General features: G+C 45.5%; 2 protein-coding genes across 8 annotated transcripts in view; one reads left to right on the forward strand and one right to left on the reverse strand.

Moving 5' to 3' along the window:
* Positions 1-5940, forward strand: part of GSS (glutathione synthetase) — a 37359-nt gene extending 31419 nt beyond the window's left edge. For 4 of the 5 annotated variants that reach the window (XM_036825380.1, XM_036825381.1, XM_036825382.1 and 1 more), the window contains 2 exons: positions 1009-1198; positions 2092-2645. In XM_036825380.1, the coding sequence (XP_036681275.1) occupies positions 1009-1198; positions 2092-2215 (314 nt within the window). In that variant the 3' untranslated portion in view covers positions 2216-2645. Of the gene's footprint in view, positions 1-1008; positions 1199-2091; positions 2646-5789 lie in introns of those variants that run through there. The other variant, XM_036825384.1, reaches the window with a different exon arrangement.
* ACSS2 (acyl-CoA synthetase short chain family member 2) overlaps positions 3104-25006 on the reverse strand; it is a 46895-nt gene continuing 24992 nt past the window's right edge. Inside the window, exons 3-19 of one of the 3 annotated variants that reach the window (XM_036825377.1) lie at positions 16911-17002; positions 16589-16692; positions 16269-16341; positions 15913-15988; positions 15631-15745; positions 14800-14838; positions 10740-10877; positions 9236-9406; positions 8794-8927; positions 8464-8596; positions 8326-8382; positions 8050-8130; positions 6805-6913; positions 5289-5357; positions 4786-4962; positions 4128-4202; positions 3104-3987 (exon numbers count right to left, since the gene is read on the reverse strand). In XM_036825377.1, the coding sequence (XP_036681272.1) occupies positions 3860-3987; positions 4128-4202; positions 4786-4962; positions 5289-5357; positions 6805-6913; positions 8050-8130; positions 8326-8382; positions 8464-8596; positions 8794-8927; positions 9236-9406; positions 10740-10877; positions 14800-14838; positions 15631-15745; positions 15913-15988; positions 16269-16341; positions 16589-16692; positions 16911-17002 (1771 nt within the window). In that variant the 3' untranslated portion in view covers positions 3104-3859. The remainder of the gene's footprint in view (positions 3988-4127; positions 4203-4785; positions 4963-5288; positions 5358-6804; positions 6914-8049; positions 8131-8325; positions 8383-8463; positions 8597-8793; positions 8928-9235; positions 9407-10739; positions 10878-14799; positions 14839-15630; positions 15746-15912; positions 15989-16268; positions 16342-16588; positions 16693-16910; positions 17003-25006) is intronic. The other 2 variants (XM_036825378.1, XM_036825379.1) reach the window with 2 other exon arrangements.

Genomic DNA, 25006 nt, shown 5'->3' on the forward strand with positions numbered 1-25006 from the left:
TATTCCATACAGAAGAAGCAACCTCAGGCATAGGCACTGGTCCGTGAAAGTGTGGTATGTTTGGGGATTAATGAGTAACTGGTCAGGTTGGAGTGCAGTGTGGGAGGTGAGAGAAGGCAGGGATTTGGGTTGGAAAAGATGGTTTGGGACCTGATTATAAAGGACGTTGAATATATGTAGGAAATTGGATTTTATCCTAAGGGTAGTGGGAAGCCATTAGAAAGTTTTAAGGAGGGAAGGGACACATGATTGATCTAGGATCCGTGTTTCAGCCATGGTAGAGCGTGTCCTGGAATGTGGGGAGACACTGGTGGCAGAGAGACCATAGAGGAGACTGGTATAGTTGTCCAGAGAGCAATGTAGAAGGCTGGGCTAGGGCTTATGACAGTGTGGAGTACAAACTGAAGAGACATGTCCAAGTTCATGACAGGTAATGGAGAGGGAGGAGTTAAATGACTCAAGAATGCCTTTCACTTGATTGAGGGTAGGAAGGTCCAGGAGAAGCAGAGTCAGGCAGAAGTAATGAGTTCTGTTTGGACATGTTGAGTTTATTTTGGGAGCCCATGGGATATCTGTGATGTCTAGAACAGGGAGCTTTAGTTAGAGATTTGGGAGTAAACAAGTTATAGGATATAGATGAAGCCTTGGAAGAGATCTCCCTGAAAAAAAAGTATATACATGGAGGAGAGAACAAGGGTGAAGGACTGATTCCTTGGAAACCCCAATATTTAAGAGGGGCAGGAGCCAGTCAGGAAGGCTGAGAAGGAACAGCCATAAAGAGGTAAGAAGAGAACCAGGGCAGGATGGTGTGGTGGAAGGTGTGTTTGCTTGTATAAGAGCTCTCCTGTTAAGGTGACATTTCCTCCTTGGAAGCCAGGCCTGCCCTGGGTTCACTGAGCTGGTGTCAGGAACGGAGGTTCCTGACTTGCCCACATGGCCCTAGAAGTGGGAGCACAGGGTGGAGAAGGTGGGGAGATGGCCCAGGGTGACTGCTTGGTGGAATTGCAGGTAACAACCTATACGGGGAGGAGATGGTACAGGCCCTGGAGCGGCTGAAGGACAGTGAGGAGAGAGCCTCCTATATCCTCATGGAGAAGATAGAACCTGAACCTTTTGAGAATTGTCTACTGCGACCTGGCAGCCCGGCCCGAGTGGCCCAATGCATTTCAGAGCTGGGCATCTTCGGGGTCTATGTCAGGTGAGCCAAGCAGTGTGTTTCCTTATCTAGTAAATGAGGCCAAGGATCCAAGATCTGCCCACCTCACAAGGCTATCAAATGAAGCCCAGATGAGAAGTGCTTTGAAACTATAAAGGAAATTCCAAGTAGTATCAAGATGCGTGAGAAAATAACCCTGGACTAGGAAACCCCAGGGAAGAAAAGAATTTGGGTCCAGTCCCAGGCCACTGGGGATTCTGGGAAAAGGTGGGATGGGCCAGCTAGAGGATACTCAGTGTCTTTGAAAAGCTGACTGGCCCCTGGGTTTGGATTTGAGCACTAAAGAATCGGGAAGAGGAAGACTGGGGAATTTGTAAGGAACAGTTCCTGGTCCCTCATACCACTTCCTGCAAAATACTCACGCCACGGTCAGCACAAGGAAGGAATTCCAGATCCTACCATGCTCCCCACCAGAGCCTGCCTTCTCTATAATCTTCCCCTCCAACCACTCCCCTTACAGCATCTCTGCCGGCAAGTTCCTCCCAGCCCCCCACCCCACCCCCACCACAGCCATCTTGAGAGAGAGGTAGGGAAGGAAATTTACAGCTACAGAACATGAAATGTGAGCCTGGCATCATGCTAAGTGCTGTTCCTGCTTTATTCAATCCTTGTGACCATCTTGCAAAGTGAGAGGTATTATCCCTATTTTAAACTGAGGAAATTGATATTTAGAAAGGCTGAGTAACTTGCTCAAAGACACAGAGCTAATAATATCCAAGCTAGGATGCAAACCCAAATCTGATTCAAAAATCCTAGCACTTTCTCAGGTGTAGTCAGTCACCCATGTACAGCTTAGCTGGGACCAGTGAAGGTCTTGGGTTTGAGGGCTGAGTCCAGGTGATGGAGTTGTGTGTCTCCTGCTCCCATTTCTATAGGCAGGGAAAGACACTTGTGATGAACAAGCACGTGGGACATCTGCTTCGAACCAAAGCCATCGAGCATGCTGATGGTGGTGTGGCAGCAGGAGTGGCAGTCCTAGACAACCCATACCCTGTGTGAGGACACAGCGAGGCCTGCCCAGACTTTACTTGAAAGACCTTCTATCCTTTGTACTTATCATTCCTCTCCTAGCCCTCCTGAGGGGCTGCCCTCCCCTTACCTTGGGAAGGTTGATCTCTTCTACAGATTTCCAGGGTCTTCATGGAAGGGTCAATGCTGGGTACCTTCCCCACAGCTTTCCCATCTGAGAACCAGAAAAGCCTTAGGTGCGATCTAGAGGCCCGTAAATCCTCAGGGTGTGGGTACAGCTGAAAAGAAGCTGATCTGAGGTAAGGGACCATAACACTGCCACCCTCCTGTTAGCCCATTGTCAGCCTTTCCAGCAAGTTCCAGTGTCTGACTTGGGATAGGACTGAGGGGTAGGAGGAAAAGGGTAGAGGGGCACAGCCTTTTCCCACCTCTGCCTTAAATAAAACTACTTTGCTGATTCTGTGGTTCCTTGGTTTGTACATTTAGGGGAGGGAGAAGCTATAATCCGAGTTGGCCCACTTCAGGTAGATTGGAGCAGGGGAAGTAACTTGGCTGTAATCAGAGTCTCCCTAGCTCCTGACCCTATGGATAGGACCCTGAAATTTCAATCCTTAGTCACTCACTAATGCTCCCACAGGATCATAGGGAAGAGAGAAGGTCTCTAGCAGGAGCCCAGGAGGGAAGGCAACCATGATGGGACATCACAGTTGTAATCTTGCTTCATTTGCTTTCCTGATTAGCTCAGAAGCTTGTCAAAAGGCCTGGAAGCCCTGCCTAGCTCTGCCTAAACCAAAAGTTCTAGAAGGTGAATATTGGGGTGTTCCTGAGGAAAACCACTCCCCTTCCCATCCCCCACACAAGTCAGAACAGCTAGCAAGTACACAGCCTGTAAGATAACCAAGAAAGCAAGTCACCACCTTCTTGAGGTCACAGACTTTATTCCTACAACCACAGGGCTTGAGTACAACAGGCAAGAAAAGAGAGCTTCGTCTGAGAATGTCTCTCATGGGCAAGACTCTGTTTAGGGGAGGGTGGGAAAAGAGGACAAGAAAATCAAGCTCCTCTGGTCCTAGGAACATAACACATTTACTCCTGCTAAGACACAAATGATCTGAAAACCCTCTGGAAACTGAGCCTGCCTGCACAGCCTCTGGAACAAATGGCAGACAAGCCATCTAGCACAAAAGGGAATTCAGACCCATAACAGAAGCAGCAAAAAGTGTTTAAAAAAATAATAATCAATTGTTCCAGGACTCACAAACAGGCATTTCTAAGGGCAAGTGCATGCCCAAAATAAGTACTGGTGCTTCCTGAGAGAGCTGACATAGCATTACAGAGTTGCTTCCCTGCTTCAGTCTATGCCCTCACTTGCCCAGTGAACACTTAACTTGGGTTTGGGATATGACCTTCAGGTCCCTGTCCTGGGCACTAATGGCTCTTTGCAGTCTAGGGGCACAGTAGCCTGAGGCTGACCTGGGCCCTGTCCCATCTGCCTGGCAGTCGCAGGAAGTTGCCTGCACCCAGAGGCAAAGCTCGTCCTCAGTTCCAGACGGCTCGTCGGGGAGGTGGTGTGGGTCAGCACAGGCCCTGAGTACTCCTGGATGGGGGCAGGGAGGGTGGGCAAAACTTCGGAAAGCCAAGCAGGGGGAATCCTGGTAATGGGCAGGGTCCTGTTCACTGGATGGTCAGGCAACGGTGGCTGAAGAGCTGGGTGATGACGGATGGATCAGCCACAGTGGACATGTCCCCCAGGTCGTGGTCATTCTGAGCGATCTTCCGAAGCACCCGCCTCATGATTTTCCCTGGGGGACCACAGGCTTCTGGTTACCTGGTGACAGCACTGACCCATTCCAGCCCTGCCAAAAGCTTCCATACACACACACTCCACCACCACTGGGCCTTGGCCAATCCAGTCCCAATCCCTCAAGGCCTCTGAACATACCTGAGCGGGTTTTAGGCAAGCTGGGTGCATTCTGGATGTAATCCGGTGTGGCAATGGGGCCAATCTTTTCTCTAACTGTAACCAACAAATCATTATGCATTTTTTCAGTACCCTTAGCCAGGCTGCCCAAAACCAAGGCAGAGATGGCTTTGTTTCCACCCTATTTCCTCTTCAAGGTTTTGCCCACAATCATTCTCAGGCTCATTTCTGTCTTCCTCTCTTTTAACACGTTGTCTCTCTATGCTCTCATTTTATATTAATTCACCTTCATGGAACTCAAGCTCTAGAATCAGCCTGCTAGAGTTGAAATTCCACTTTACTAGCAGTATGGCCTTGGACAAGAGATTTAACTTTTCTGAGCCTCAATTTCTTCATCTTTAAAGTGAGAGCAACAATAGGATCTATTTCATGCAGGTGATTATAGAGATTAAATAGATTAATGCATTTAAAGCACTTAGCTCAGTGGTGGCACAGAGAAAGAATTCTATAAATGTCAATCATTATTAACCTAGTAGAGACTGGGTGGGAAGAGGGTAGTTAGCCCCTAAGGCCCCCTGGGGTCTGTTTGTGGTTTGAGAAGCAGCTCACTATAGCCCTTCCCCAGCAACCTGGGCCATCAGGACAGACCTGGCAATCCCTGCCCAGGGAAGCTCCTTACTCTGCTTCTTGAGCTCCTCAGTGAGGGTGGAGCTGAAGGTATGGCCATCGCACAGGGTGACAAAACAGTAGAGGCATTCGCCCTTCACAGGATGAGGGTGGCCAACCACAGCTGCCTCTGCGACAGCCTCATGTTCCACAAGTGCTGACTCTACCTCTGCCGTGCTCAGCAGGTGTCCTTGTCAAGGGAAAGGAAGTGCCATGAGAGAGATCCCAGTCCCTGTTCCATCTGTCCCAATAAGGCAGTCCTGGTCTGGTCAAATGGGGAAGGCCTTTCATTCACTCCTCATAGGACATACTTCAGTTGTCCCACCATCCTGGTTCCACTCCTCCGGGTACATTTCAATGTTTATCACTCTTCTTCCAAAACCTGGGTCCAGAACTGAATGCTGTACTCCAGGCATGGTCTGGCCAAAGGATATCCTGGCTCTCTCAGAAGGATTTGTCTGGGAGTTGCTTGGAAAGAAGGGTAAATAAGAAGGGAAAATGGTCCCTGGCCCTTACCAGATACATTCAGCATGTCATCAATCCTGCCAGTGATCCAGTAATAGCCATCCTGATCCCGCCGGCAGCCTGGGAAGAGAAGAAATGTGCAACATAATAAGTACCCCACAGTAGGATACAAGATCCACGTTACCAAACTGTTACACCCACAGCAGTAGCTCCTAACAAGTCTTCCTGCTTCTGCTCTTGCCTGCTGTGGTAGCAGGCTCCAAGATGGCCACACTGATCTCTACCTCCTGGTATTCATAGCCCTGCGTAGTCCTCTTTCTCAGTGTACTAGGGTTTGTCTTGTGATCAGTCGAATTTGGCAGAAATGATAGGATGTCATTTCTGAGATTAGATTATAGAAGACTGTGGCTTCTGTGTTGGTTGCATTCTCTCAGATTACTTGCTCTGGGGAAGCCAGCTGTCATGAGTAGCCCTATGGAAAGGTCCATGTGGCAAAGAACTGAAGGTTCCTGCCAAAAGCCACTTGAGTGAGCTTGGACGTGTGTCTTCCAGGCTCAGTCAAACCTTCAGATGACTACAGCCCCAACCACAGGTTGACTGCAACCCACGAGAAACTCTGAATGACAACCACCAGCTAAGCCACTCACAGATTCCTGGTCCTCAGAAACTGTATGAGATAATATAATATTTGTTGTTTTAAGCTGCCACGTTTGGGGGTAATTTGTTCCGTGGCAATAGATAACTAACGTACTGACCTGAAGTCTATTCTCCATAAAACAAGCAAAGTTATTTTCTAAATAATAAATAAATTCTTATCACTTCTCTGCTTAAAACCCCTGATGGTCTCCCACTGTACACTGGATAAAATCCAAACTCCTCACCATGGCTCACGAGGCCCTATCTTATCTCCTTCTCCAACTTGATATAAAATTCTTCCCCTTGCTCACTACATTCCAGCTACACAGCTTCAGTCTGTTCCTCAGACATTCTAAGCTTGTGTCTCGCTGGTACAGAACATTCATTCTTACTCCAGATTTTCCCATGCCTGCCTCCTCCTCACCCTTCAGGTCTCTGGTCAAATGTCACTCAGAGAAACCTCTCACCATCCCATCTATGGTGGCCATCCCTGCAGTATTTATTTGCTGAATTTATTGCCTGTCTCCCCTTACTAGAATGTAAGCCCCATGAGAGCTGTACTGTGCTTAGATAAGTACATGGACATAGTAGGTGGTCAATAAATATTTATGGAAGAATGGATTGGTGGGTGGACACATGGGAAAACATAGGCTCCAGACATGAGGATACACATGACATAGTAATACATACTGCCATATGCCCCATCTCTTTCAGCCTAGCAGCAAGGGAAATAAGAACTTTTTCCCTCATACATCAAATCTCAGATGGCACCATGCTGAGTGCCCTCCTGCAACACTCATTCTTGTTCTTATAATCTTCTCTGTAGTTCTGACTGAATATTAGACACATCCCTAACCAACTCTTCTTGGAAATGAAAGGGGACAGTACGTATCTCGGTGGGAGGTTTGGGAAGGGGATAGCCAAGGCTCACCATCTCCTGTCACATAGTACCCGGGAAACTTCTTAAAGTAGGTGGTCTCAAAGCATTCATGGTTCCCATAGACTGTGCGCATGATCCCTGGCCAGGGCTGCTTGAACACCTGGAGAGTGAGGAAGACACAGTGGTAACATCTGCTACACTGTCTTACAGGAAGACAATTACAGCTTTGTCAAACCTTAGGAGAAATAGCCTGAATGCCATTCCTGAGAAGTAGGACAAAGTACAGGCTTTGGAGATAGACAATCCAGGCTTGGAATCCCCGCTCTGCCACTTACTAGCTGTGTGACCCCAGGTAAGTAACATTATCTCTCTGAACTTCAGAATCCTTATCTGTAAATTAGAGAAAATAATCTCTACCTCCCAAAGTTATTGTGAGGATTAAATTAATAGTATGTGGAAGCTGCCTGGCACAATGTTCTGTTAGTAATAAGCATTTAGTAAATGTGAGTCTCCTTTTAGGTAATCCCTCAGGGATGCCAGTCCAGTTTGATGCAAATGAAAGCAGTTATATAAAAATGTGGGACCCACACATAAGTAAGTAATCATTGCCCCAATCAATAATGTCCTGTGGCAGCAGATTGACGGGATGGACAGAATTCTAGGCTAAGAGTCAGAAGACCTGGATTCAAGTCTTGCCCTTGTTACTAACTTGCTCTTAGTAAAAATGAAGTGGGGTGGAGGGTGGGGGCTAATGATCTCCCTACAACTGTTAATAAAACGATTACAACAACAGCTAACATTTATCAGGCACTAACTGTTAGGTTCTGTGCTAAATGAAGCCTTCACATGGATTATCTAATCAATCCAGCAACCACAGGAGACACAGGTACTATTATAACCCTGTTTTACAAGTGAGAACATTTAGGTTCAGAGGGGTTGGGTAACTTAACTAAGGTCAGAGAAGAGGCAGAGCCAGGATTTGAACCCAGGCAGGCTGACTCTGGAGCCTATATTATTTTCCATGATGTCTTCCAGACCCGAAAAGGCACCATCAGGTATCTTTGAGCAGAGCCCTTAAGAACTTTGTGGGCCAAAAGGCAGAGAGGCAGGCAAAGTATCCAGAAGGATTCCCCGCCAGGGTCTCTCTGCAGATGATAAACCATCAACCATGGAGCTTTAGCCAAAAGCAGCTACCGGGAAAGATTAGGTTCTAAGCTCTAAAGGAGAGTACAGTACCCCTTTGTGGACCCTCCCCCGTGCCCCGTCCTCACTGACCCGCAAGGGCCAGGATCTCACCAGATAACCTTCAGCTTCACCTTCCAGCTCTTCCCCAGATTCATTCAGGACTGCAGGAGCTACACCAAAGAATGGGAAGGTCTAGAAGCAAACAGGAGACAGGACCCACAGAGAGAAGTGAGGCAACTCTGACTCAACTCTCTACCTCTCCTAAGGAGCCCCAGAGCCCCAGATTCCTCACACATATCAGTCCAGTCCCCCACCCTCTACCTAGGCCAAATGCCCCAAGACTCTACTCCTGCCCAGCCCAGGACCAGCCAAGGGAGCCTCACTCACAGCAGAACCAGGCTTCATGGGTGTGGCACCAGGGAGGGGGGTCAGCATATGGCCACCCTGTAGAAGTCAGAGATCAGGGGTTTGAGTCAGTCTTCCCACACTGTCCCTGAGCCCCAGCCTTCTGTACCCCTTACTCACTGTCTCTGTCTGCCAGAAGGTGTCCACAATGGGGCAGCGCTGGGCACCTACCACCCGGTGGTACCACAGCCAGGCCTCAGGGTTGATGGGTTCGCCCACTGTGCCTAGCACCTGTAAGGAGGCCCGGCTATGCCTTGGGCAGGGGAATGGGGAGAGAGGAAGGCTCTGAGCACCACTGGGAGCCAGGAAGACATGCACAGGCTCTTCTCCTGCCCCCTCCCCTATTCCAAGCCAGGGTGTTAGAACAATGGAATGGAAAAGACTGTGCCCAAAAGGCCAGCACCAGCTCGGAGGGCCACCTGTGGGGCAGCAGTTGGGAAGGGGTCTCACCTTGTGACAGGCTCATCTCCAGACTTCATGAGCAGGCGGATAGCTGTAGGCGCTGTGTAGAACTTGGTCACCTTGTACTTGTCCACAGTACTCCATAGGCGGCTCACGTCCGGGTATGTGGGAATCCCCTCAAACTGACCCCAGTAATGGCTGGTCATTTTTGGTCCTTCTCAATAGTCCCTCCATTCCCCTACCATCCCCTCAGGCTCAGCATTTTTCCCTTTCTGACAAATCCATGGCTTCACTCCCTTACCAGACAAGCCAAGAGACCTTCCCAGTCAGGATATACAACCCCCTAAGAACTCCTCTTTCTCCAGGAAACAGGTCATTGTATAAGTCCCTCTGCCTCTAGACCAAGTGGCTTTGGGAGATTGTCACCCAGGATCATCTTGTCCATACCCTAAATAAACCAAGTAGCCCTGAGTCCCAGCACCCTTCTTACCAAAACACTGGTGGCGCCGTTGGCCAGTGGCCCATAGGTGACATAGGAATGGCCAGTGATCCAGCCAATGTCTGCTGTGCACCAGAACACATCCTCCGCATGGAAGTCAAACACGTACTTGAAGGTTGTGGCCACATAGAGCATGTAGCCCCCAACTGTGTGTACCACACCCTGGGGAGAAAACAGGGCCTCAGGTTGGGGCCTTGGGCTCACCCCCACTGACTACCAAATAGGCTGGACAGAACTAGAGGAAAAGCCTCCTCAGGGATTCTGGTCCTGACAGCATCCCTCTCATAGCATCCATCTCTCTTCCACCCTCTTTGCATATTCCCATCTCACACCCCACATGTATTTATAGTCAGTCCATCATTCACACCCACACCCTAAGATGGTATTTCTGAACCACCCACATTACTCTCACATACATGAACAGTTCTAGTACACTCACACCTAATAGTGTCTCTATTGTGTGTTTGTGCACACACACTCAATTATATGTTGACACAGTGAGAGTGGAAAAAAAAAAAGATAATCTTCTTTGCTTACTCCATCAATACACCATCCCTAGGAAAGAGAGGCCCAAATTGTGTCTCTAAAGGTCCACTGAGGAATATCCAAAGCATGTGGAGAGAATAATTTATGGATGGGTGAGTGGAAGGTACAGTGACATATCTTTCAAGTCAATGGACGAGTCAGAGTTTTAAGTGTTTCCAGCTCCCACACTGTGCCCTGGGAGGTACTAGATGTTAATAGTGTGGCAAGTGGAAGGGACTGAACTCTAAGAGCTGTAGTCTAGAAGGCTGAGAGTGATCCCTGTGCCCCCTCTGGGCCTCGACTTTACAGGCAGCTCTTCTTCAACCAAACCATGTGGGTATGGGCAGGGAACACAGATGTCAGCCACATGGATTGATCCTTTCCTCTTTTTCTGGGCACCATGAAAGCTCCCACCTGAATGTCTCACCCTGGGCCTCACCATCAGTGATTGAGGATTTATGTCAATTTGATTTAGAAAAGGTAACATGCCATTTCTTTTTTTTTTTAAGATTTATTATTTATTTATTTATTTTATTTACTTTCTGGCTGCGTCGGGTCTTAGTTGCGACATGTGGGATCTTCACTGAGGCATGTAGGATCTTTCATTGTGGCACGCGGGCTTCTGTCTAGCTGTGGTGCATGGGTTCCAGAGCACGTGGGCTCTGTAGGTTGCGGCACGAGGGCTCTGGTTGCAGCACGAGGGCTCTAGTTGAGGCACACGAGCTCAGTAGTTATGGCACGCAGTCTTAGTTGCCCGGTGGCACGTGGGATCTTAGTTCGAACCCGCGTACCCTGCATTGTAAGGCAGATTCTTTACCACTGGACCACCAGGGAAGTCCCTAACATGACATTTCTGAAACTCAGGGTTGTACAGTAGAATTCATGTCATTACATGCTTCCTCAGAAACTCACTTCTCACCTCTACACAGTGTATGTGTACACACACACACACACACACACACACACTTGCCTTGGGTTTGCCTGTGGAGCCACTGGTATATAGGATGAAGAGTGGGTCTTCAGCATCACACCACTCAGGCTCACACTCATCCCCTGCCTCTTGCATGAGTTCATGCCACCACATGTCAACCCCCTCATTCCAGGAGATCTGCAGGGGGAAGAAGACAGGAATGGGCAGGGAGGAACTGTGAACAGCTCAAGCTGGGGGCAAAAGACACCCCTACCTAGCACCTGGAGGGGCCAGGGTGGGACTGGCAGATGGGGGTCCTGGGAGGGAGGAAGGACCCTGCAAGGGTGGAATTGGGCAGAGAGAATAGAAGCGGAACAGGAGGCTTCTTTGGTACTTCCAGCACCCTGCTCCAGAGCTACTCTCACCCGGCCTCAGGCTAAGGAGGGCCCCTCAGTTGGTCCTTTCTCATTCTTCAATTCCTAGCTTAAATGTCACCTTCTTGGAAAGGCTTTCCCTGAACAGTATCTGATAGGTTCCCATCCCCACCCTCACCCCTGCTATTATTCTTTTTCTTTTTTTTTTGGCCACGCAGTGCAGCTTGTGGGATCTTAGTTCCCTGACCAGGAATCGAACCCCGGCCCTTAGCAGTGAAAGCGTGGAGTCTTAACCACTGGACCACCAGGGAATTCCCACCCCTGCTATTATTCTTGATCACAGCACCTTATTTCTTTCCCACACAGCACATATTTCCAGTTATTTTATTTAGCTGTTACTTTATTTTGCTTGATTACTGTCTCCCCAAGTAGATAGTGACCTCTATGAGTGCAGTGGCATGTCTGTCTTTCCCGCCCCTCCCACCAAATCCCCAACACCTAGTAAAATGCCTAGAACTCAAAAGGCACTCAGTAAATTTTGTTGGATGAGTGATTATGCACACACAAGCCTACATACACAGGTATGTACTTATGGGACTAGTGGCTCATCAGCAGGAATGTGGACACCACACAATTCAGAAATGCAGAATTAGTCAGAGCCACAGGTAAGGCGGGTACCTGGCCCCATTAGTTAGTAGCAAAAGAAGTCAACAGATCTTAGTCCAAGCATCTTTTTCTGCATGTCTAGACATCATCCACATCTGGAGGTTCCTACCACAACTCTGCCCCTGCCTTTACACCACTGGTACCAATGGGTTTCTCATAAAGACACTTGCTTGAGGTTCCATTCAGCAGGAAACCTTGTTTTAAGTTGGTGGAAAAGGACCAAGGTGGATTTCTCCCAGTAGAGGGATGTCCCCCTATACTGACGTGTGTTTGATAACTACTTCTGGATCTGTCATCCTGACACTTTTCTAAACTCTCCTTGAAACTGCTTTACTTTCCCAGTTATATCACCTGTTTGAAAACCCGGTCTTCTGAGTCTACTCTTTCCTGAGCGAAGTGTATTCCCTGAATTTGTCCAAAAGTTGCACTGGATTTAGATTCCCAGTTCTGCTACTTCCTAGCTGTATATGACCTTGGGTAAGCCACTCTACCTCAAGTCACTCATTTTTAAAATGAGGATAGTCATTCTTGCCCTAATAGTCACAGGATTTGGGGAATATCAGAAGAGAACCATATTACCTAGTAAACATGAAGCCTTGGATTGTCCTGGGGGGTAGGGAAGACTGATGAATGTCATGAAGGTGAGAAGTTAGTTCAGTTCTGCTGAACTCCTCTGGGAGGTGAAATAAGAATGTGATCATGGGAACTACTGGGGGTTTGCTTCAGCTGTCACAAAACTCTTTCATATTCATTAGCTTCTTGTTCTATGGCCCTGGCTGGCAGGTAAACATGATAGTGTAAGAGAAACACCCTACTCCCATTATATGGCTCTATGGTAATTTACTGTGTCCATATTTAAAAACTCCAAAGTTTTAGACAACACATACCTTGATAAATTATAAAATTACAACTCCCCTCTCTCTGTACTATCTGCCCCTTACTCTGGAGAATTTGAAGCTTCTGGCACATAAGCATCATAAGAATCACAAGTCCAGGCCAAGAGAGGCACCATTAGGAAGAAAAAGAAAGAAGAGAGAGAAGCTGCCCACAGCTAGAAAACACAAAAATAAACCCTGTTTTTTCACTGGAATAGCCATATGGGTCTACACATACATTGTCACATGGATAATTTTTTTCCCACCAGATGATCTGCTTGAGATGAGGACATTAATGTATTTAAGCAGAAGTGCGTCAAGAGTGCTTGGGCAAACGGTGCTGGTCTACAGTGCTGGTGTGAATTGTCATAGAAAAGGCACTAGGTACAAGTAAGGGCAAAGCATAGTTACACTGTGGCAGTGAGGGGACTCTTGTAATCTTGTAAAACTGTTTCTTTTGTGGGTGTGGGTAAGAAGGGGTGGGGTGGGTACTCCAGGTGTGGAGCTGATGACCAGCACCAGGAAGCAGGGTGAGCTCAATTAGTGGCACAAATGTTGGTTGTGAATTAGGTGTATACTTATGAGGGCCCAGTGCTTTGAACCAGGAAAAGGTTTGAATTTTCTGAAATAAGAATCGAGGAGTTGGCCTTTGTTATTGGACCAGAATAGCCTTAGGGAGGGCAGCCGCCAGGTGTGAGAGAAAAATATGAGGAAGCTCATAGGTAACATGGTTGAGGAAGGTACCTGCCAACTGTACCAGGCCCTCCCTTGAAGATTGCTTAAGGATGAAGGGGTTTGTAGCTCTGCCAAGATTTCTGCAGCTTTGACTGCAGTCCTCAGACCTGGACTTTGTAAGCCAATTTTTATGGTCTTTGGTTTTTTGGTAACTGGCTATTTTCACCTTCAAGAAACAAAAATCCAGGAGCCGGTGACCTGAGGGTCTCTGGTATTAAGAATTATAAGAGTCTATTTCTTTTCTAGATTCCCTTTTAGAAATGCCAGCCTGTCTGCTATATTAGAAATGATAACAGCTAACATTTATGGAGTAGTTACTATGTGCCAAACACCTTACATACATTGACAAAACCCTATCAGGTAGCTACAGTTTTATCCTTATTTTAGAGACGGGGACACTGAAGCAAGGGAGCCTAAGTAACTTGCCCAAGTTCCCACAATAGCAGGTGACAGAGCCAAGATTTGAACCCAAGGAGTCTGGCTCCAGAGCCTATACTCTAACCACTAAGTTTGTTTCCTTTTTCAAGAGAAAAGTCTTAGGTCCCTGCCTGAGTTTTAAGATGAAAGCACTGTCTCCTGGGAATCAGATCTGTCTCCACCATGCTAATGAGAATAGAGAAAAGGGGGATTATATTTACCATTAGCCTAAGAGGTAGATCATAGCAGATTTAGAGTAAGACACCCTAGGAGGATGGTAAAACTCAGAGGAACAGTGGCTTTTATGTTTTGTTTTAGTAAGGGAAGCGGGTTCCTTTAAAGCATATACTCTCATCTCTCCATTACTGATAAGGGAATTGAAGCCCAGAGAGAAGAGGTGACTCATTCAAGGTCATACAGCTAAAAATTGGTCTCTGGACTCCAAGCCCAGTCTCTCCCCTGTACTAATTGGCTTTGAGTTCCCACTTAGAGATCTCCCTTCTTAGAACCACCTACAATGTAACTTTTGTTCAATTTAGCATTTAATTATATCAGAGTTTATAAATCCCAAAGTAGTTTATAAATATATTTAGGAACCTTCTTCTCTGCTGCCCTATGTAAAACTTAGGTTTTCATTTGTAATACACATCTAACTGCCCAACTTGATGGTGAATTCCCAAGGTCAAGGTCTGTACCTCCTCTACCTGTTCCTCCTCCTGTCTCTCCTGGTTCTGCCTCAGCTAAGTGCACAGTAAAAACTTTCTGACAAGTTTACTTGGTCCTCTCTCCCACAGTGGTCCTAAGCAGCAGGAGTGAAATGGAATGTCTGTTGCTACCTCTCTGAGATCCATGCTCTGTGCCAATTCAGAGAGGTAGCAACAAGCATTTGGTTTCATGACCCTTCAGAGTGACTTAGATGGCAAAGGACCTAGGAGTAGAGAGAAGGGGGTTAGGTCTGGCAGCCACCTCAGTGGGGCAAACAGGCAAAGAGCAGATGGACACACAAACAAGCATGTAGGGAAGCAGTGCCCAAGGCAGTGCAGAGGTGGATACCTGGGGCCAGATGCGCTTGGGTTTCTCTTTCAGCTTACCCTGTTAAGAGCCCATGGAAAGGGTGGTGAGCAGGGTCTGAGGATAGGGGAGTGGGAGGGAAGGGTCACTGTGCCCCAAACCTCTGGCTGCCTCTTTTCCCTCAGGCCCCTCTCTCACTGGTCCTCCCAGCCTCCATTTTCCTGATCCTCTTCACAGCCCCTATGCACTCAGAACCCCTAATGCGGACAGGGGTCTCCAATCTTCCTAGACTAGACGGAAGTCTCTCTAGCCCTAAGACCGCTCGGAGCCCCCCAGGTCACAGAGTCTCAGGAACCCTCTGTCCTTCTGGACCCTGGAGCTTTCATCCTTCATGCCCCTTAAACCTGGAGGCCACCATTGGGCTTTTCCATCAGAAGTGTGTATCCAAAGCTAATGAGGGCCATATCTTGAGGGGCAGATCCTGGTCCTTCCATGGTGGGACCACACAGGTAGCCCACCCCAAACCACAGCCCAGTAATCAAGATGACTACAGATAGTCACCCAAGTCAGCCCATTTCTAACCCAAGCCCAAGCCCTGAACGTCGCTTGTGCCCATTAGAATACCCCAATGAGCACAGGAGTCTTCCTCACAATCTCTCATGCTAAGTTCCCAAGGTACAAGGGGCTCCCTACCTACATCCAAGGTCAAAGTCCCCCAGCTCCCAGCCAGCCCTGCCAGAGGAGCCATTCCTAGGATTGCTCCCAGATCCTCAGCATTATGATGAGGAAACAAAGAAGGACATCGGGAACTTCCTGGGCAGGAAGAGGGAGCCACTTTGAGCCCAGAGGAGGGCATAGAAGTACCAGACTCACCTGCACATCCGGGCATGGCCTCTTAATCGGGGGGGACTGGCTGGGAGAGTCACCTGTGCCCAGTTCTGCCCGCCCCAGGTGCTTGACCACAATGCAGCATCTCACTGGGAAACCCCTGGAGGAAAGAAAAGCCTGAAGTGGTGGGCTGGTTGGCTCAAAAGAGAATTTGGCAAGACCCACCCATGTCCATCTAGGGTAGGAGGGACAAAGGGGACCTGGCACTGGGACTGGGGAAATGCCTAGTCAACTCAGAGCAGTAGCCAGCAGACCAAACACACTTACTTCTCCCGACACTTCTCCAGGGCCTCGTCAGCCAGCTCCTTCAGGTTCACAAGCTTTTCCCCCCTGTAGAAGGCATCTTTGGGGAGCAACAGACATTCCAAGCCTTAGGAAGGCACCACACTCCTAGCCCTTTATCCCTAGTGAGCACAATGTCCACAGTCCTCCTGGGTAGGCCTCTTGTCTCTGGCTCTTCCAGCTGATTTGAGCTGACAGAGGGTAGGCTGAGGTGGAACCAGGAGACGAAGGGTAGGCTGCCCCTACCCTTTACGCCGAGCAGTCCCAAATACCAACTAGCTGACTGAAGACCAAGACTTTGGGTGTGGGGGTTTTGGAGAAGGGGTGAGAGAAGTAGTCACCTGTAGTGATGAGAAGGCTGCAGCTGGAATCCAGGATCCGTTCACAAAGAGACTCTGAAGAGAAGCCCGCAAACTAGGGAAGGGAAGAAAGACTGAAGGAGAGGGCGACCCAGGGATCGAGTGAACAAGGAAAGGAGTCACTTATAAAACCTTCAGGGTCTCTAAGCCAAGGTCATAGAAGAAACTGGATAACTGATAAGGAACCTATGACATTCTAAACTCCTTAGTCTGGTTCTTAAGACCCTCCGTCATCCAGGCCCAACCTACTTCTCCTGAGCCCTATCCCCCACCAGGCCCCTTTTTCCAGCCCAAATTCCTACCACAATGGAGTGCAGAGCCCCAAGGCGGGCACACGCCAGCATGGCCACCACGAGCTCCGGTATCATGGGCATGTAGATGGCCACTCGGTCGCCCTTGCAAATGCCTGCAGGTAAAGGACACAGACTATGGACCATGGTGGACCCCACCTGCTGCTACGTGCTCCCTCTCATCCAGTTACCCGCTGCCACACCCCCGCCCCCGCAGCTGACCTTTTCAGTTCCTCTGTTACCAGATTCCTTCTACTCCTTGTCTACTTCCACCAAGTCCTCAGATACCCCAAGGCTGGGCTTTCCAGTCCTTTCCCCATATCCCCACACTCACCCTGTTTTCGGAGAACATTGCTGAAATGACACACTTGGACCAGAAGCTCACGGTATGTGATCTGGGTGGTCTCCTCTGGCTCATTGCCCTCCCTGAGATACATCAGAAAGAGCCAGTCATTAGGGAGTATGACCTCTAACCCCAAACAAAAAAATAGGAACAGTCATAAAATCCATTCAGTAACACCAACGCCTGGGAATGTCCCGTGAGGGTGAGCCATCTGCCACCACACCTTGAGCTGACTGGTCAGATACATTGGCTTTACAAGGTATACTTTATTCACAAGCTGTGTGTCACAGGAAAATGCACTGCCATCTCTGAACCTCATTTAATTTGATAAAATGGGATGATGGTTTTCTCTCTTCCATCCTAGGCATGTATTAAGGAGAACTTATATCATGGATGTGATTCTTCCTGAAAGTGATGTCAGCACTGCACTGGTGTTACTCAAGTGTGGTCTCCAGATGACTTGTACCCAAGTCACCTAGGGAACTTGTTAAAATGTAGATTCCTGAGCCCAAACTTAGAATCACAATCACAACGTCCAAGAATCTGCTTCTTTATTAATAAATAATTAATAATAATCAGTAGGTTATATATAAAATAGATAACTAATAAGGACCTAATGTATAGCACAGGGAACTCTACTCAGTACTCTGTAATGGCCTACATGGGAAAAGAATCTAAAAAAGAGTGGATATATGTATATGTATAACAGATTCACTTTGCTGTACACCTGAAACTAACACAACATTGTAAATCAACTATACTCCAATAAGAATTAAAAAAAAAAAGAATCAGTAGGTAATTCTGATGCACATTTAAAGTTAAGAATCACTACCCTCTATCAGCTGATTTCTACCTCCTCAGCCTTGCCTCCTACTCCTGTCTAGGCTTCAGCCTGGTTCCTTTCAGTCATTCTTTCATTTATTCATTTGCTTATTCAACTCCTATGTGCTATATATATGTATAGAAATAAGGCACTGATGAACAAGATAAGCAAGATCCCTGACAACATGGAGCTTATATTCCAATGATAGTGCAGGAAATACACAAGTAAAAAATATAACCAAGATAATTTCAGATTATAAGCATTATGAAGGATATAAAGAATGACATAATAATGACTGAGAAATAATTTTCAAAAAGACATCTTAAGGAACTTTCAGACTGTATGCAAAGATTTAACTATAAGAATATTCCCCTCAGTATTATTTTTCAATTTTATGATTTTCAAATAAGTAATACATACAAATGGTACTGCATAAAAAGATATGTAATGAGAAGTGTCCCTCCCACCCCTATCCTCCAATCACCCTGCCTCCTGGCAACCACTGTAACTACTATGTTGTGTAACTTTCCAGAAATAGTCAGTATGCAGACAGGGCCACTCCTAGTAAGATGAAGGGTATAGGGCAACTGAACTAGTGAGGAGTAACCAAGAAATCACTTTGCTAGAAGGCTAGCATCTTTCATAAGGTCCTTGGGATATCGTTGAAGATGGAAATTTTAAAAATGAATTTAAAAAACTGAATTTTAATGCTGTTCAGAAGAGAAATAAGTACTCACAGTCCCCAACCAAGCACGGAATGGGGAGGTGGGAAAGAGCTGCTTCAACGATAGGACAGGCCTATTAGACAAGCATATATACATGCATTTATGTTTATGTATTCTCTTTTTTTTCTATACAAATGATGGCATACAATACACACTACTCTGTATCTTGTTTTTTATTAAATATAATACACATCCAATAAACTGCACAAATCTTAAGTACAGAGCTTGATCATCTCGCTTTATTTTGAAATTTAACAATATATCTTGACATTATCTTCCATTAAGACTTACAGTGCTATTTCATTTTCTTTGTCATCTGCATAATGTTCCACTGTTTGTGTATGCCATAATTTATATTTAACAAATAAATATTTCAATGAATATCTTTTTTAATATGTCATTTACTCACTTGAAAATATACCTGTAGGATGAATTAGTAGAAGTGAAATTGTTGAGTCAAAGGATATGTACATTTTAAATATTCATAAATATTAGAGGATAGCTACTTTAAGTAAGATGGTCAGGGAAAGCCTCTCTCTGGAGAGATGATATTTGAGCTAAGACCCAAGTAATGAGAAGTAGGCAACTATGTAAGGTCTTGGGAAGAGTATCCTGGGCAAAGAGAACATCAAAATTTGGAAAGGCACTGAGGTGGTAAAGAGCTTGGCCTGTTCAAAGAACAGAAAGGAAGCCAGTATGGCTGGAGCATAGTGAGCAAGAAGTGGGGTAAGAATCAGAGGTAGGCAGCATCCAGAACACATAGGGCCTTGTAGGCATGGTAAGAAGTCTGAATTTTATTCTAAGTAGGTTCCGCCTGGCTTCCCTTATACACAAAGTCCCACGTCCACACTTTTAATCATGCCATTGCCCCTGCTCAGAATGCCTTCCCACCTCCTTCAGGCTCCAGCACCACATAGCCCCCCATAAAGGTCATTTTGCTCCCTCTTCCTTACTACCCAGAGTACTTATGAAGGAGGTAACTGAAACTCAGAGAGACGTAGTAACTTGGTCCAGGTCACACAATAATAAGTGGCAGAGCCAAGAACAGATCCTCAGGTATTCTGATTTCAAGTCAGGACTCTTTCTCCTCATGCTGTGAAGGACAGCGACTAGCAGGGAAGCCAGGCCTTTGGAGATTTCACAGAAGATTATCAGCTTCTTTCCAGTTCCTGGATAGATTAGTTAGTTACTATCCTCTCCTTGGCTTAGCCCTCCTAGGGCTGAGAGGAGACAAGCACAGAGAGCTATCTAAAGTGGGAAGGAACGGGGAGACAGGAAGCTGGCAAATGGCCCTGAAGGCCAGATGCGAAAAAGCCATTTCCAAAACTGGCTCACTGATGAGTGGCACACCAGAACATCTCTAGTTACAGCTAAATGCCAACATATACAACACACCCATGCATACCAGCTGACCTGTATGCATTCACATACATAAAATCATATATACTAATATAAAAACACTGTAGAAATACAAGCTGCTTATTTGCACACATAGGCACAAAGAGCATAAGTATATGAACCTAGGCAAGTGTATGTATGTACCACACATTTATGTACCCACGTATGTGTACAGCTTGCCCCACCAGAAACTCTCTATCACATTATTCTGTTTCATTTTCTTCATGGAACTTTCTATGATTTGAAATTATCTCATGTATTTTATTCATTTGTATATTATCTGCATCTTTCACTGGAATATAAACTCCATGAAAACAAAGACCTTGTCTGTTTTGTTCATTGCTACACCCCTAGCACTTAGAATAGAGCCTGGTACATAGAAGGTGCCCAGGAATATATAAGCACAAACCTATACAAGAACAGCTTACTTGAGCCCACTTCCAGTTACACACACAGAGTGTACATCCCTCTCCCTGGCTCTGGGCTTAAGTTATACATTATTGATATAGGCACCTTACTCCTTCCAGTGTCTTCTTTCTCTGACATACACACCCAGCTGGGGCCCCTGGCTGGTTGGGAGAGGGGAGGGGACAAAGTACTAGTCTCAGCCCTCTAGGATGTTAAGAGATTTTTGCTTTGTGACCACCTAGAGGCGTGGGATAGGGAGGGTGGGAGGGAGACGCAAGAGGGAGGGGATATGGGGATATATGTATACATACAGCTGATTCACTTTGTTATACAGCAGAAACTAACACAACATTGTAAAGCAATTATACTCCAATAAAGATGTTAAAAAAATAAAATAAAAATAAAAGAACATCCAATTTAGTCTCCTAACTCCAAAGAGGCCATTTGCTGTGCTCAAGGTCACATTGTACAATAGTTTGTGGCAGATCAGGGACCAGGACTCAGGGTCCAGGCCTCTTTCTTCTACACTGGGAGCTGCAAACTCAAAAATCAACAGGGTTCAGAGGCTTCCCTGCTGGCGCAGTGGTTAAGAATCCGCCTGCCAATGCAGGGAACATGCGTTCAAGCCCTGGTCCGGGAAGATCCCACATGCCACGGAGTAACTAAGCCCGTGCGCCACAACTACTGAGCCTGCGCTCTAGAGCCCACGAGCCACAACTACTGAGCCCATGTGCCACAACTACTGAAGCCCGCACACCTAGAGCCCGTGCTCCGCAACAAGAGAAGCCACTGCAGTGAGAAGCCTGAGCACCGCATCGAAGAGCTGCCCCCGCTCGCCGCAGCTAGAGAAAGCCTGCGCGCAGCAATGAAGACCCAATGCAGCCAAAAATAAATAGATAAATTAATTTAATTAATTAAAAAAAAAGAAATTGAAAAGACAACCCACAGAATGGGAAAAATATTTGGAAAAAAAAAAAAAGAACGAAATCTCACCATTTGTGATAACATGGATGGACCTAGAGGGTATTATGCTAAATGAAGTAAGTCAAACAGAGAAAGACAAATACCATATGATTTCACTTATATGTGGACTCTAAAAACAAAGCAAACAAACATAATGAAACAGAAACAGATTCATAGATACAGAGAACAAACTAAAGGTTGCTGGGGGGTGCTGGGCAGGGGGGAAGGATGGGTGAAACAGGCAAAGGAGCTTAAGAGGTACAAACTTGCAGTTATAAAATAAAAAAGTCTTGGGGATGTAATGTACAGCACAGGGAATATAGTCAATAATACTATAACTTTGTATGGTGACAGATGGTAGCTAGACTTATTGTGGTGATCATTTTTGTAATGTATAAAACTATCGAATCATAAGGGTTTCATCTTCAAGGAATTCATGGAAAAGACTCTGACAAGTACAGGTTTCTGGTAACTGACTGTACTGCTGAACTGAATGAATAAGCATTTTCAGAACTCTAATGAAAAACTGATGAACTCATAAAAGGGCTAACAAAAGATCAAGATGAAAAAAGAAATTAATTACATGGGACTGAGTGAACTGATGAGGATGATTATAATTTTTGTGACTTTCTGTTTGAATTAAAAAAAAAAAAATCCCACAAGGAAAAAAAAAAAACCAAACTATTGAACCACTATGTTATACACCTGAAACCAATATAATATTGTAAGTAAATTATACTTCAATTAAAAAAAGCCTAGGTGAAATATCAATATGTGTCAAGTGTAGAAAATGATATGTTTGGAATGTTTCATAATTTTAAAATTTGAATAAGTAAATAAAACCTTTTAATATATCCATAAAAGAAAATAGCAGCATATGTGCAATGACACTTAGTTTTGGGGGAACAATAGGGAGAGGCAGGGACTGGAAAACTGGAGAACACATGCTCTGGCAAGAAGAGGCATCTAGTACTTAAACTTAGTGTCTATTAACTTTGCCCTCTGGGAATAAGGTCTCAATGTTGCCAATTTTTTCAGTTTTTCAAAGAGGCCTGAAATCTGTTTCTAAATTTTTAAGTGTTGACAATTAATTTTTTTAAATTAATTTTTATTGGAGTATAGTTGCTTTACAATGTTGTGTTAGTTTCTTTGGTACAGCAAAGTGAATCAGTTATACATATACATATATCCCCTCTTTTTTAGATTTCCTTCCCATTTAGGTCACCACAGAGCGCTGAGTAGAGTTCCCTGTGCTATACAGTAGGTTCTCATTAGTTATCTATTTTATGACAATTAATTTTTAAAAGTTTTAAACACTGTGGTCAAACAAAACAATTAATGAGAGATTTAGCTGATGGGCTACAGATTGGGAACACTTGCTGTAGACCCAACTACTTCCCTCTCACCTGGAGGCCATATGGTATGGAACAACTCAAAGTATATAATCTTCTCATCTTTTTCTTCCAGGAAAACTTCTGCAACTACCTTACCCTTATACTCTCCAAATTTTACTGTAATCCATTACTGATTCAAAATATATGTAGAATTAGACTACTTTCCTTCACATCTACTTCTACTATCATAGTCCAAAATCACCATTAGGTAAGTCAGATCATGTCATTCCTCTGCTCAAAATGCAAGTCCTCACACTGGCCTACTAGTTCCTACATGATCTATTCCCTCATTACCTCTTTGTCCTCAAGTACTCCCATTCTCTCTTCCTCTCCCTCTCTCTCTGTTCCAGCCACACAGCCTCCACACTGTTTGGCAAGAACACCAAGCACACTTTGCCTCAGAGCTTTTGCCCTCTACTTGAGCATTCTTCCCCCAGATAGCCACATGACTTATTCCCTATCTTTGAGTTATTGCTCAAATGTTGGCTTCTCAGTGAGGTCATCCTTGACCACTCCATATAAAAGAGCACTTCTGGTCCACCCCGCAGCCCCAGGTGCTCCAAGGTAACATCTTCCATGAAGTCTTCCCTAGTTTCTCTTTTTCCCCACCTACCTCAAAGCTGAAAGTTCTTTCTTCCTTCCGAGTCCCTTTATCTCACCTTCCTTGTGATCTATTGGTTTACCTTGTATTGCATTTATTGGGGCCTTATATTTCCCCTTATACCCTGGGTTCTTGAAGGGCAGGGATCATGTCTTCTTCGTTTCTGTCTCCTCTAAGCACAGTAGGCACAGTAAGTACTTAAGGTTCATGGTCAAATAATTGAAAAACTTATGATTGATTAATGACAGGGAATACTAGAGCGCTCCTCTTAATATGAGAAGGATAGTCATTGGATTGGAGATTTTAGTTCCCTAGACTAGCAGAAAAGTAAGGCACAAGATAGGAGGAAAAAGCTGAGGAAAAAAATAGGTGGGGAAAACTGGGTTCTTCACAGAAGCATCAGAAGGCAGGATCTAACCTAGTGGGTTAGGTCTTCCAGAGGAGAAACATCCCGATGAGAGGAGTCAAACCTGTTATAAAAGGAAGACTGGACTGATCTGTTTAGCCTGGAGGTGAGAAGATACTGAGAGGCATGATAGTAAGTCTCAAATATCTGTATCCCTGTTGCCTCAACCCTAGCAGAAGCCACCTTCATCTCTTGCCTGGATGACCACAGTGGCCCCTAACTGGTCTTCCACTTCACTCTTGCCCCCTTCCAATCCACACATAAACCAAAATGACCTATTATAAACACAAACCAGACTACAGCACCTCCTGCTTAAAACCCTTTAGTGGCTTCCATTGCATGTAGAAGAAAATCCAAACTTTTACTATGCCTTGTATCTTCTTCAACTCATCTTATGTCATTGTCCCATTCTGCTTAATAGACTCCAAACACATTAGCCTTCTGACCGACAGAACATGCCATGTTCTTTTCCTATCTTTCTTGAACTCTTCGAATGGTTTGCTCTACCTCATGTTTCAGATCTCAGTTTAACTGTCACTTCCTAGTAAGGCTTTCCATGACCACCCCAAGTAGCATTAGTCCTTCCTGTTATTCTTCATCACAAAAGTGTTTATTTTTTTCATAGCATTTTTCTCAAGCTGTAATTATTTTATTATTTACTTACTTTTTTTTTTTTTTTGCTAATTGTCTGTCTCCCCTACTAGACTGTAAGCTTCCTGAAGGCAGAGACCATTTTAGTCTTGTTCACTGCTGAACCCCCCGTACCTTGCAAGGAACCCTGTATATAGTAGATGCTCAATAAATACTTGCTGAATGAATGAACCTGAAGGATAATTATGGGAAAGAAGCAGACTAGCATTTTGTAATTATAAATGGAAGAGCTAGGTCAATTGGGAGAGTTCAATATAAGGAAAGCCTTTCTAAATGTCAGAGCTGTCCAGAAGCATAGGAGTGTGCAGGTTGGACCAGGGAAACCCTGACATCTACCTGATCATTCTTGAGGGAGTGGGGTCCTTGGAATTTTCATTTTATAAGCAACCATGTGATTCATGTTCAGTGAAGTTTGAGATGACCTTTAAGGCCCTTCCAACTTTGAGATTCTTTGATTCTGTAAAATTAAGAAATAATGTGTTCTATGCTCCATAAAGCACTGCACAAATGTGAAGCACTTAGATATAAGTATACCCTCAAGTCATCTTCCCTTTCACCAAGGGAGCAGGGAGTGGGAGCAACATAACTTGACCAATTAGCAGCTTAATATTCCCTCTGGGTACTCCTGGCTGAACAGGGAAAAAGGCTGGAGGAGGAGGTGGAAGGAGGCAAATACCAAAGACTGAATCATAAATCACTTAGAATGCCAGAGGAGGAT

Source organism: Balaenoptera musculus, chromosome 15 (genome assembly GCF_009873245.2).
Source record: "Balaenoptera musculus isolate JJ_BM4_2016_0621 chromosome 15, mBalMus1.pri.v3, whole genome shotgun sequence".
Classification (NCBI taxonomy): Eukaryota; Metazoa; Chordata; class Mammalia; order Artiodactyla; family Balaenopteridae; genus Balaenoptera; species Balaenoptera musculus.